Source organism: Lissotriton helveticus, chromosome 2_2, assembly GCF_964261635.1.
Source record: "Lissotriton helveticus chromosome 2_2, aLisHel1.1, whole genome shotgun sequence".
Taxonomy (NCBI): Eukaryota; Metazoa; Chordata; class Amphibia; order Caudata; family Salamandridae; genus Lissotriton; species Lissotriton helveticus.
This window is the reverse complement of record NC_136060.1, coordinates 126,864,715-126,879,162: the sequence shown is the minus strand read 5'-3', so window position 1 is coordinate 126,879,162 and position 14,448 is coordinate 126,864,715. Positions and strand designations below refer to the sequence as shown.

The following is a 14,448-nucleotide window of genomic DNA, read 5'->3' as shown; positions in this document are numbered from 1 at the left end:
GAAAATGTTTAAAAGGACAAATTATTCAAAACACCTAGTCCAATTACCATCATTACACTAGAAGTGTCACATGTAGGTTGGGCAGCACACTTTTACAATCTAAAAGTCAGTGGTTAGAACCAGATTATTACAAATATGTAAACTACCTGGAATGAAAAGTATTTCTAACACTAAACACCTTTTAAAGTAAGGACAAACTCGTATCCTCTGTGACATATTTGTCACTATGTTAATGCAGAATATATGGGAAGTAAAATAAAAAATTGTAAACTAAATATTTACTAAATGGGGAACACCAAGTATAAATCTATATGGCCCACAAGAGAATGCAAAATACCAAGATTTTGCACCTAGGCACTTCGAACCAGTGCCCAGGAGAATGCTCTTTTGATAAGTTTGTGCCTCTCAGTAGCACCCATATGGGCATGGCAAATATGGTTCACTCAGTTTATATAACACAATATGATGTCTCTAGTGAAGGCTGTATTGAAAATGCAAAAGGCAGAGTGATATGTCCATATCCCCAGACTCTACAGTTAGCAGCATGGTGCTTGAAGCTTAAGAGAGTCAGCAATTAGATATTTGACATAAATGTATGAAAGTCACCAAAAGAAACAAGGACCCCATCAACTAGAAATGTCATGCAGTAAAATGGTGCAGAATCTTAAATCGGTGTGCAAAAATAATTTGTTAAGGGAAACACACATCAAATAGTGTTATTGAACTATCTTGTTTATTTAGCAGAATGTGGCCTGAGTTCCACTTCTTTATGTGTGCATTTGTCAGGCATTGCAACAAACACGAGGAATAAATCAAACACAAATATTTTCAGTACCAGTCACAAAAAGATTCCAAAAGGGAGCAGAGGCTATATCTTCCGCATTCAGTACCAAACCCCTCAGTGGAATTTAAACTTGGTACAAGGAGCACTATTGAAAACACCCTTTGAACTAATGCTTACAATAGACTTCGTCCTTTATCTAAAAACAACCTTTTTACAATAACTTAATTAATAAGAGTAAGTGAATTGCAAGTACTGCCAATAAATATTTCCATGTTTTCAAAAATATAGGTGATTATGAGAACATACCCAAGAGTATATTCCTGATGGAGTCACACCTTTAAGTGAACCAACTTATTCAGCAGACTGACTTTTCCAAGCATTTAAGAACACGGCTAAAAAAGTATTACGTTCATTAGACGTTAGAACAGCAATTATTTATTGTTTGGAAAACAAAGAATAATGGGAAATTAGTTCTTCATGCTTTGCAAACTTCAGGCATACATGTTTCAGAAGAGAGACTTGTTAGATGGATTATGCATATTACATGGTTGTTGGATACCTTTACAAAACCTTATGTAGGTATTGAGACAAAAATGTAGGAGTACGTCCGACTGTTCAAACATTCATTTACTAATGGTCTTCCTTCAAACCCGCCTCCATGATGTGAACTTTGTATGCCACAGATAAATCTAGAGGCGGATTCATTCTGTAAGAGAACTCAGTGACCCCACCTCCTTCCCAGGGACGAGAAAATAAAATGTAAAATTCAGGGTACCCATTGGAGCATTTTGGGCTGACAGTTGACATCATAGTGTGCAATTTGGCTCTTCTTTGGTTGACTCCAACCCGAAAACCTTTGATAATTTTAAACACTTCAGGACGCAATCACAAGATGGTGGTATAGTAAACAAAGTGCACCTAGGAGTGTTTCAAGCTGCGAAACTTTGTTTCAGGTAAGTAACTGGTTTCTTAAAAAGCAGGGTTAATGAGATGGTTCACGTTAATGCCAAAATGCTCATCTTGGTCAGCCACCCTTGACTTCAAAAGAACTTCCTCAGTTATCTGCTTTATTTTGAAAATCTTTAACCGAATCATGCTTCAAAAATTAGTTAACGTCCCGTCACATTAGTTTAGTTACCTCTTGTCTTTTCACGTGTCAATTGGCCAATAAGGAAATGGTTTCCATCCATTAATGTTTCATATATGCCCAAAAGAGAAACTTTACATTTAAATCAGTGCAATACTTTTTTCTTTTTAAGTAGAACCATTGTTTTTTCATGTTTGCTTCCATTTGTCAGTAGTGGGAATTATTATTTATAACCTCAAGTCCTAGACTGTACAAGAGAGCTGTATGTATATGAAATACAAAGCAAAAATATACCCCAAAACACATTTATTTCTAATTACTTCCGATGCCAAGGCTTTTGCACTACACAACATTTCATCACAAGGTCCATGCATTGTTGAAGGATTCCAATGAAGGAATTTAAAATTAAAAAAAATAGTCATAATGGCTAGAACAGTATGCATGCCAATCCCTAAAAAGAATATGCTGAGCAATTACTTTAACTCAGTTAACAAAATGTCATGATCATATTCCAAGTCACTATAATGAGGTCTGCTTACAAAAAAAAATAACATTTAATGGGTGGCTTGGGTATTATTGTTATAGGTATTTTAGCATCAGTGATGTGCAGGGGTGTGGAATTCAATGAAATATCTACGTGTCCATGGGGCAGGTTGCTTCATAAATCTACTTGTCCTGTAACAAAATCCACTTGCCCACTTGGTGCCATGTACTGCAGCGACAAATTTTGGTCGCAATCTCATTATATAAGAGTTCTGATATAGCATCCTTGATTATGCCAGGGCTCATACCATAGTAGTGTTTGAATACTTTACATGTGTGTGTGTATGTGTGGGGGGAGGGTGTGGGGGTGTGGTGGGGGCAGGCTCTAGATGAGGGTGTTCTGCTAGCAAAGCTGGAATATGGCTCACTGCTTCTCCCTGTTAACATACATAAGGAAATTGTAAAAGTAACTGTTACTTAAATACAATTATTAAAAAAGTAACGTTTTTGCCTCAATATTTTCATCATTGCTAGTTTTTTCAGTAATCTTTTTTTTTTGTTAGGAGTTTTTGTTCCTTTCTTTATAATTGGCTTCTGCACGTGCCTTTCACACATTCCAAAGGTTAAAACCAAATTTAGCAGTATGGTAAATTATTACAGGTTCGATAGAAAGGCACAGAGAATTGTAAGGGGCGTTAAAATGCGAGATTAGGATGAATCATTACATGAAGATATGAGATTAGAGAGGGCGTGAGGATTCGTGAAAATATTGCTGGTAGAATCTATTTTGGTAAAACTGCATGCCAACACTATAAAACCAAGCTCTGTTTGTTTTGTTACCCTAAGGAGAGGGACTGAGAAATAATCGCGGAGTGGGACTGAGAAATAATCGCGGAGTTGAGGGTCACAGTTTTACAGGCGGAGGCTTTCCACATCAAGGTCTTGCGTCCTAAGAGATTAGGAGCATGGTCTTGTTACAGCCAATAGAAACGCAATTATGTTTTTCAAAGCATTTGGGAATTTTTTTTTATCATCTTGAACTTCAGTTGCCAAAACAGGACCTAAGCGACACCATCTTGTAGCATTCTGTAGTTTAATGCCCTCTGTCCTCGGGCATTTATGTGAATGTATTGTCCTTTTGGTCTACAATCATAGATCTACGCTTACTGTCAGCCCCACTACTGGTGTCTCCCTGGTGTTTTTTAAAGTTTTTTCGCGTGAGTGATTGGTCAACGAGCTATGGTTACCTCGCTTCTGGGCGCTTCAGTTTTATATTTTCACATGAATTGTGCCAGGGTGGGTCGGTACACTGCATTGCCCTTCATATCATTGTGGAGGCCCACGAGCTTGCCTCGGAAGAAAGATCTGATGTTTACATCTTCAGTGTGTTTACTGTGATTGATGCGACCACTGGCAGTTGAGGGTGGACTCCTTTTGAAGATGGATTCTCCTGGACTTTTTCTTGTTCTCAGTGATGTAAACTGAGTCACCACCGTCTGCTTTCAGCTGCTGCCTCTCATAGATGCCTGGCCTAGGCCAGTGCTTCCATTAGTTAGGTCCCTATTTGATTTTTGTTTTTAAAGCTTTTTCTCCAATCTTAATTCTTCGTGAATTCACTCTGTGGACTCCCTTTTTTAAGGTTGCAACCTACGCCGTGACATTTTAACACCTGTGGAAAGTAAAATAAGGCATAAATGAAAAGGCATTGTCGTGTACAATGGCAATAGCTCAAACTCTGGCAAATGCGAGACCTATTGCATTGCAAATGCTTGTTTTTTTCTGTTTGTTGGTTGGCGTAGACATACCACCATTTAATGTTCTTCTGTGACGTCGAGGTGCTTCCTCTGGAAGCTCCCACCTTTGATCTCCATCTTCAGGTTCTTTTTTTACGCTTTTGGGTCTGGATTGATTCGGAAGGAACTGATATTTGGAGAGAAGAATCGACGAAAACTAAGGAATAAACTTCAAAAACAAACAGTACGAGGATTCGCCGTACCGGACTTCGAATCAAGGTGCCAGAGTATGCCGAAAGCTGAAAAGATCAACCTTTGCCGACGAATAGACAATGCGCATACAGGGGGCTCCCTGTGCGCGGTAATGGACAAGACACCGTTCAAGTTCTTCCAAAAGTTTCACTACAAGTATGCCCAAAAGGACCAACATCCTGTCTGCAACCGTACTGCTGGATCACCGAAGTGAAGATTGCAATGCATGTTCGACTTTCACCCCAAAGACTTTGAGGGTAAGAGAGAGTCAGAGAAGAGCCAACTACAACGTGCAGGACAGGGCACCGCGGCTTTGCTATGAGACCTAGGACTGTCCAGCGAAGAAAAGGACAATGTCGTTGAAGGTCCAGAGATCGATGCAGACATAGTCGTCCAGCTCGTAGATGTCGAAAAGAAGATGACGAGAGAGGTAAGAGAACCGTCAACCTCGAAAAAACTAGACGAGTCCCGAAAAACTGATTTAAGGACCTCGAAAAGAGTCTCAGCGTCGAATGGTCCGTTGGATCCATAGACAAGGACTCAGTAATGGCAAAGACCCTCGAAAGATCCAAGATGTCAAAAGATGGTCAAGAAAAGGACGCTTTGATGTCGAAACAAGAGAGGTCAATACAGACTTCGACTGCTGTGAAGGCGCTGTCGACCGCGAAGAGCGAGGCAAAATGTCTCGATGCTGAAACTCACGCGTCCGAGATTGAGAAGAAAAAGAAGAGGCAAGAAGCAGAAATGGTGAATATTTTGCAAAGAAAGAAAGAGTTTGACGATAGCTTGAAGCAATTCAAGATACTGCTGAAAACTTCGACAGAAGTAGAAAAAAGCATTGAGGAATTACAGCTTCCAACAACACCCGAACCGCACGAAGAGCAAGAAGAAGAATTCTTTTTTGGAGAAGAAGAACAGACTTATGTGGGCTCGGAAACCTTGGTGGTTCAAGAGCTTCAATGGCAAGATCTCGATGCCGACTCCCCAGAAGAGGTTGTTGATACGCATCCTTCGAGGCCTTCACCTCCAGACGACATTAGTATGTACAACCAAGTCATCAAAAAGGCTGCAGATACATATGAGTACAACTTGCGGAAGAAAAACCACAATCATGTTCTCTACTCAAACTTTGATGCCTACACAATCAAGGAACCAATTCCTCCCTATACTGCCAAGTGTACTGGATCAGGGAAAAGAGGCATTTAAGGAGCCTGCCACATGGCAGTCACACCAAGAGGAAAGAAAAAATACAAACACTCCTCCAAAGACCCTGTTTACATCAAGGGGTCAGTGGCAGCTGACTCCATTATAACGACCAGGAAAAGGGCTAATGTACCAACCACCACAGGTCCACCACCAGACAAAGAAAGCAAGAGGATGGGCTTTATGGGGAGAAAGGTCGAGAGAAGTGCAGCAAATCGATGGCGCATAGCAAATTCAAATGCATTGCTTAAAAGACATGCATACCAACACTGGGAGGAGGTAGGAGAGCTACTAAAGCACTTACCGGAACAATTCCAAAAAAGAGCAAGCCACTTAGTAGTAGAAGGAAAGAATATTGCGAATACATGCTTAAAATCTGTACTAGATGCCGGAGAAACATCAAGCAGGCAGATGATGATCGGCATCACTGAAAAAAGGCACGCATGGCTGGGAATCTCAGGTTTCAAACCAGAGGTGCAGAACAGTATACTGAACTCACCGTTTAATGGAGAACAGCTGTTTGGAAGCATAGTGGACAACAAGCTAAACCAAATAAAAAAAGGACAGTGAAACAGCAAGATCTATGGGCGCTCTACAATTCAGAAGCATGCGTAGCGGCACCCCCTCAAGGAGACCATCACCCTACAACCGTGCATCAGTCATATCAGCATGGTTACTAAGGGGTAAACCAAGGACAACAACAAGGGCAACAACAAAATTGGCAATACCAGCAAGGAAGACAATCCTTTCGAAGATGCCCCCGGGGAAGAGGCTTTCCACAAAGATGGGGGAGGACCAACGACAACAACAACAAAGTGACTGCATTCCAGCAGTACACAATAGAACAACAACATCAAATAAACAAACAGTTCCTCCACCATACATAGTACACCAGTAGGAGGCAGGTAAAAGTACTTCCTCCACAAAATGGGTCTTAAACATAATACAGTACGGTTACTGCATGGTGCTAATCAAACAACCTCCAAACAAAGGCCCAAAAAGGAAAATACATTCAAGGAGAGAAGTTACTCAGCTACTACAAGACATGCAAGAATTACAAGCCAAAGAAGCAATAGTGCAGGTACCACACAAGGAAAGAAACAAAGAAAATTACTCCATGTACTTTCTAGTTACAAAGATAGACGGAGCGCTGTGTCCAGTATTAGAACTAAGATTTCTCAACAAATTCATAAAGACTCAAATGTTCAAAAAGACAACACTGCAAGAGGTGATTCCTCATTTGCAAAACGTGGACTACATGGCAACCATAGACTTAAAAGATGCCTATTTACACATTCCCATGAACAAGAAACAGAAGAGATTATTACGATTTGTAGTCTTCGCAACATACTACCTGTTCAAAGTGCTAGCATTCGGTCTAAAGTCAGCACCAAGAGTGTTAACAAAGTGCCTAGCAGCAGTGGCTATGCATTTAAGAAGACCAGGAATCCATGTATACCCATACTTAGAGGAGTGGTTGGTAAGAGCAAGCTCGTACAGACTCTGCAAACAACATATACAACAAGTAATAGAGACACTAGTTCAGCTTGGATTTTCCATATACTGGGACAAATCTTCCCCAGAACAAGAGAAAGTGTTCTTAGGAGCAAGAATAGAAGCAATATTGTAGAAGTTGTTCCCAAGCGAGCAGAGGATATTCGCCCTACTGGAGAAGACACAGCTATACCAGAAGGGGCAAGCTCTGACAGGACAGTGGGGAAGCTGCTAGGAATTATGGCTTAATGCATTCATTTGATTCCCAACATTCGCCTACACATGAGACCATTCCAGGAATGGCTTTAAACATAATGGTCACAAGCAATAGGGAGCTGGGAAGATCTAGTGGTTGACACACAAACAGTTCAGGAAATAGCATGGTGGAACCAAACAAACCTATCACAAGTGAGACCTTTCACACAACCAACTCCAACAGTGATCATAACGACAGACACTTCACAGATAGGATGGGGAGTGCACATGAACAGTAAGAGGATTGTGGGCACAGCAGGATGCTACAACACCTCAATATCCTAGAGTTAACAACAATGTTCCAAGCCTTAAAAGCCTTTCAAAAAGAGCTCTACGTAAAGACAGTTCTGATACAAATAGACAACACAACCACCATGTTTTATATAAACCAGCAAGGAGGAACACAATCATGTGCACTCTCAACGCTGGCTCAGCAACTCTGGATGTGGGCAATCCCATGGAACAAAAACATAATAGCAATGCACCTGCCACACCTGCCAGGAAAGGACAATGTAGAAGCAGACAGGCGTCATCATTCCATGAGTGGGAGTTGAACCATATAGAAATCCTCAAGATTTTTCCCAAATGGGGAACGCCAAAAGTCCACCTCTTTGCAACACCCCACAATGCAAAATACCAACGCTGCGCATCCAGGCAACTTTGCAATCAGTCCCAGGGGAATGCGCTATGGATAGACTGGTCAGGGATATTTGCTTACACTTATCCCCTGATACCACTTCTCTACAGAGTAATCAACAAATGCAAAAGCAGCCATATGACAATGATTCTCATTGCGTGTGTGTAATATCATAACGAAAATACCAAACATGGGAGAAAACGATTTACCGAACAACAAAACAGCACAATTGTTAAAAATTATATTATTTTTAATGATATTTCTTTTAAAAGCATATTGTGGATATACAAATTTTAAAAAATTGACAAAGAAGCCAATTATTGCAATACTAAAAATAAATTATACAAATGAATGTAAACATATCAATAAAAAAATGACAATCAATACTATCTCAGAAATCATACAAATGAATACAATCAAAAATTTGATTCATTGTATTCATTTGTATGATTTCTGAGATAGTATTGATTGTCATTTTTTATTGATATGTTTACATTCATTTGTATAATTTATTTTTAGTATTGCAATAATTGGCTTCTTTGTAATTGTTTTTAAATTTGTATATCCACAATATGCTTTTAAAAGAAATATCATTAAAAATAATATAATTTTTAACAATTGTGCTGTTTTGTTGTTCGGTAAATCGTTTTCTCCCGTGTTTGGTATTTTTGTTATGATATTACACACATGATTATTTTCCCTGTCCCAGAAATTATCAATTTTGAACAGGGGGTCCTTGTTTACATTATAATGATTCTCATTGCCCCACAATGGGCAAGACCGATGTGGTTCTCAGAGGTAATGGAGATAGCTCAAGGATCAATTCATAAATTGCCACAAAGACAAGACTTACTAATGATGCAAGAGGGAAAAGTACTTCATCAGAGCCCAAGAGCCTGAGCCTTGCAGCATGGCTCCTGAGGCCATAGTAGTTGCACACCTAAAACTACCAGAAATCACAATGGCAGTTCTACAAGAGGCAAGGAAGCAAGAGGAAGAAAATGTTATACGGCAAAATGGAAAAGATACACTCAATGGTGCCTCAAACAAAACCTTTCCAAGAAGATCACAAATGAAAAAACTGTTCTGAAGTACGTATCACATCTACTGCATAGCACACTAACCTGTATATCACTAAAGGTTTACTTAGCAGCAATTGTAGAATATTCAAGAGGACGAACCGGTAAGAGTTTCTTCACTTCTCACGTGGTCAAGAGGTTCCTAGAAGGGGCAAAAAGAATCGCACCGCCAAAAACAGTGCCTGCACCCACCTGGAACCTTAATATAATACTCGCTCAGCTGATTAAAGCACTATTTTAGCCACTACATGACATAACGCCACAGATGCATACACTGAAGATGGCCTTTTTTAGTAGCAATAACATCACTACGTAGAGTTAGTGAACTGCAGACACTAACACTGCAGGAACCCTACTTCCAAATACATAACTACAGAATCGTCATGAGAACTGAGCCACATTTCATGCCAAAGGTGGTATCAAAATTCCACTTAAACCAAACCATACAAATACCAAGTTTCTTCCAAAATCCAAAAACTCAGACTGAGAAAGCATTGCATACTCTTGACGCTAGAAGAGCAGTTATGCATTACATTGAAAAGACAAAAGAGTACAGAAAAACAAAGCGATTCTTTGTATCTTTTGCAAACAGTTTTCTGGGAAGGCCAGTAACCAAGAACCCAATTGAAAGATGGATTGCACAAGCTATACAGTTATGCCACTAACAAGCAGAGCAAACGTTACAAGGAGCCCCTTGGGCTCACTCAACAAGAAAGAAAGGCGTAAAATGCATTTTTTACCTGTTGGTGTAGTTTTGCAGCTTGAAGAATTTTCTGGATACACTAGCGAACCACCCTCCATCACCAAGAAAGTTGAGACAAGAGGGAACAGAAAAAAAAGAATCCGAAGATGGCGACCAAAGATGGGAGCTTCCGGAGGAAGCACATCGACGTCACAGAAGGACACCAAATGGTGGTATGTCGAAGCCCACCAATAAACGGAAAAAAAACATAAGGACAAATACAACCATTCCGTACCCAACCACTAGATGGCGGAATAATGCTCAGCATGTGAATCCAGAAAATCTTTTATGCTGCAAAACTACACCAACAGGTCAGAAACTCTACGTTTTCAACATTATGCACACAATCTTTTCTTGAATAGATTAATTAAAGGATAATGTATGGCTAGTGCCACTAAGCACTATACCTGTAAACAATAAAATGTGCTTTCAGTGTCCAGAATCCTCCACAACAACAATTTGGTTGAGGGTACAGTGGAGACATGTAAATATTTAGGAGTGGTTGTGTGTTGGTGGGATGTTTAGGTTTATGATTTGGTTTATGATAGCAACTGTTAGGAAAGGGTTAATTGATTTTTATTCTCCTAGGGTGTTGATTTAACTAATGGTATTTATAAATCGACCTCATTGATGTTTCAGATTTGACAAGAGACCTAAATATAAGCTTTTGTTCAAACATTCTCAATGGAGGTAAAAACCTATTTAACACGCTAGCGTTTGTTACTGGTTTTCTGAAATTCATTTGTTGTTAACGAGTAGTGAATGTGGTCAAGTTTCAGTTAAAATTGATAAAATTATTAATCAATATTTTTTTTTCTTCCTCAAGGTACAACAGGGTCGTGTTGGAAATTCAGAAAAAGATTCAGCTCCCCCGTCTGTCAAACCAGATTTTACGTCTCCTCCACCCCCTTACAAGCTAGGAATGCCACCTCCAAGGTTAGTTGTATTAATGCAAATTACCATTTTACTCCTCTCTCTAGAAGGAAATTGGAAATATCTGGCGATGTACTCTGGTTTGTTCTATAATCAGTATGTCAGCAATTCTTTCCAATTCATTTAGCTGCACACATGAACTTTTCTCATGATATTCTTGTCTTTCGATCCCTTAAAAATCAGCAATGTCGAACGTTCTAATCATGACTCCTCAGTAATACCAGGGGCTTGAGTGCCACCCCCTTGTCACTGGGTGTACTTCTGAAACACAGAACTAGCTTTCGTCTGTTGATTGACGAAGGCTGAGGATTTAGAAAAATATCCTCATATTTCACAATACATCGTTCATATGGATAATTTTTCTTGTTTAGTATGTTGCCAGGCAGACTTCAGATGGCTCGTTATAGAAACATTCTAAAAAATCATTTTTTTGCCTATTAAAATTACAGGCCACCATTGTGTTTACACAAAGGGAGAACAAGAGAAAATCCTAGTTGCATTCTCCCAGGAAATATTGCATACACAATAGGGCAAAGAGGAAAAAAACACTTTGCGACTCACCCACTAAATAGTGGCATGCTTCATCATTAGCACCTATCCACACCCTGGGTGGGTGGTACCACCAGGGGGGGACTCTATCAAACTTGGAAGTTCTTATATAAAGTATTTGTCTGGCTAAAGCAGGGATCCAGGAAGGAGAAAATTCTATAAATACCTATACACAAGGATTTATTAACATCTCTGGGAGGAAGGGTTTACAACCAAAGATTTTCATGTGGACTTCAGAAATCCTAAAACTACCAACAGGGCCGTTTCTAGGTGTTTTGCCACCCTAGGCGAGAATTGAAAAATGCCGCCCCCTCCCTTTTATTACCATCACTCTCTCCCCTGTCATCCAGGCTAGAGGGGCACACCCTCTACTGCCGAACCCTTCTATGTGACTCTCATTTACTATCAGGAAACACGATCACAACAGTCAGTCCTGCAAACAACCTCAACGAAAGGCCCAGGCCAGACCGTTATGGTAGCCATACACTTACAGAACTATATACACGGATGCCCAATAGAGCCTTGTGTTTAAATACCACTGAGGCGTCAAGTGCAACTTGTTTTCAAAACCAGAAACAACTTAACCTTCCGCCGAGCACGCATGTAGACATGCAATGCCCACATACGAAATGCAATATTATTTTTGCCTACTTCCAGCAATCCCCCCAATCAAAAGCAAAAAACATTTATTGCCCTAATAAAGTGCCTACAAATTGACACTTCTAGGAGGAGATGCGTTGGGGGTCTCTAACAAAAGAAAAAATAAACATTTGGTGATGTAGAGCGACATTATAAAGAAAACCCCTCTTCTTTCAACAGTTTTTTTCTTCTCTGCAGCGCTTTTTGCAACAGCCCCTCACTGCAGATAATTAGTAATGTAACCCAACTCAGTAGTGTTAATGTTGTCAGCTGAGGAAAGACTGGGTTAACTTTACGAAAAATTGCAGAATTTGTATCTGCATATTATCGGGAACTTTTAGGGAAACTGCAAAGTTAGGGGGAATTCTGCATAACCGGCACTTGGTGCTATATTCTGTGCTAAAAATCAGTGCAAAAAACAAATAACGCAAGCAGCGGCTTCTCGCATTCTGGCCATTCGCAGTGTTCCCATGCATGCACTCGTGCAAAATAAATGTTTGCGAATTTGGTAGAAGGAAGAACAGAATTAGTGCGGTAATTACTCTCGTAACATGGTCTTATGCGACCCCTTGTAAAGCCACTCTAGCTTACTTTCATTCTTCCAACTATACCCGTTCCCACAGATACATTGGATTCATTCAACTCATTCATCCATTAATTCATTCACACATTAAAAATGCTTGTGTGCTCAATCCTACCGAGCCTCGTCCCTTAGTGGTCTCTTAGCCTTCCTTACAGGAGGTGCTCCTGAAGTATCGCAGGTGCAGCTGACCTTTGACCCTTGGTAGGTGACCTTGAACAGATTCTCGAAGTGCTTCTTTTTATGTCTTCTAGACCTCGGCCCAGGACGAGGCCTCTGCCCTTATACAGCCGCACTCTGCCAGCTTCTGTCTTTGCCTCACGCCTCGCTGAGGGGTCGTCACTCGTGACTGCTATATGTTGGAGAGTGTGGTGTGTTGTCTTTTAGTTTCGTGTTCCTGCTCTGCTCCCTCGAGGACGTCCATCTGTTATGCCCTTGTGCGGCCTTGTCGTTCTACATATGTGGTCTTGTGCGAGGGCCTCAATCCTGTCGTCATAAATCCCTCCTAGTCACCACTGTCTCATGTAGGCATACTGCGCACCGCGGAACACTCAGCTTCATATATAGCGCTGTATAAAGCGCCTACAGAGGCTGATGAATTTATGGTGATGAGAAAAGCCTTGTGCGCCGTGCTCTTTGTTATTTTACTACATCAGATGATGTAGTAAAATAACAGAGCACGGCGCACAAGGCTTTTCTCATCACCATAAATTCATTAAATCTGATTCAGTGCTCCCCAAAAGCAGAAGGAGGCCCCCTACCAATTATTTTTTTGCAGTTTTATATTACGAAAACTCCACCCAAAGGCATCAGAGCACTTTACATGAGCACCAGTTGCGTTACAGACGGACACATTAATTTTTAGGCACGGGGAGATTAAGTGATTTGCAAAGAATCACACGGTGGTGCGCATCCCTGACGAGACTCGAACCCGGTTCCCCAGCTTTTAAACCGGTCGCGCTAGTCGTTTAGCCACATCCTCTCCAGGTGACCCATGAAATTAATGTCTGATGGTGAAATGTGGGTCCCTCACCACTGTTCGTGGCCCTCAATGCTACATCATGCCACCTTGAGCCCATGACTGGATGTTTAGACTCCGGTGGGAGAAAGCACCTCCAAGGGCAGTGTAAAGGATGGGAGGTGAGCAGGGCAGGGTCCTAAGGGGCCTCTGGTGTGTTAGTTTATTTTATTGTAGCCCTTCTTTGGAAGAGCTCACCCCCCAGGTCGCAAGTGGAGGATTGTTTTTTGAGCGCCATGAGACCCCTGCAGGTCAGTGTGGCGCACACGTGACCTTCTGGACAGCTCTTAGGTAAGGAGCGCAGCGCCATAGGGCTCAACGGGCTTCACCACCTCCCCCTCCCTCGCAGCATAAGTAACAGGACACATAAACAAATCAACACCCAGCTCTCTGTGGGCACTCGGTTTAATGCAGAATCGTGTGTTTAGAAACGTTAAAAATGTGTCTTGTGTTTCCTTGCAAGAGGCAGCGGCCGATGTCCAGAGACAATAGATTCATAATAACTCTTTCAAGATTAAACATCAGTACCTCTTGTTGCTGCAGCTGTTATCCACCTCCTTTTTCCATATTCACAGACAAGGCACAAAGCCTTCATTTCAGCAGCCACCTCCAGTCTGGCAACCAAGTCCAGGCCACCTTAAACAAGATGAGTGCCAGTCAGAGCGTGTGAGGAACACTGCTCGAACACCTCTGTACTCCCAGAAGTCAGGAAAGGGACAGCAGGCACGAGGCACCCGAACTGGCTTCAACTCCTAATGTCACCTACCTTTACAATGAACTTTCATGTGCAAACGAATCAGCAGCACGCTTTTGCTATCGCTCACTTTGAAGTTGAGCATGACGACGAATAGTTCAAGCACTAAGTCTAAGCAGAACATCGCAGCTCGGATGGCTGTCACTTGCCCTGAAGAATCCTAGAGGCTCTTCCCGTGTGATGATCTGGTGGAAGGCCGACGGCGCAAACGTGATTTTCGTACGCG

The 14,448-nt window shown here is 41.2% G+C and overlaps 1 protein-coding gene across 2 annotated transcripts in view; it reads left to right on the top strand.

The window, feature by feature from the left end:
* The window catches only part of FIP1L1 (factor interacting with PAPOLA and CPSF1), a 576,361-nt gene that overhangs the window by 354,448 nt on the left and 207,465 nt on the right, over window positions 1-14,448 (top strand). For both annotated transcript variants that reach the window (XM_078678195.1, XM_078678194.1), the window contains exon 8: window positions 10,576-10,685. In XM_078678195.1, the coding sequence (XP_078534321.1) occupies window positions 10,576-10,685 (110 nt within the window). The remainder of the gene's footprint in view (window positions 1-10,575; window positions 10,686-14,448) is intronic.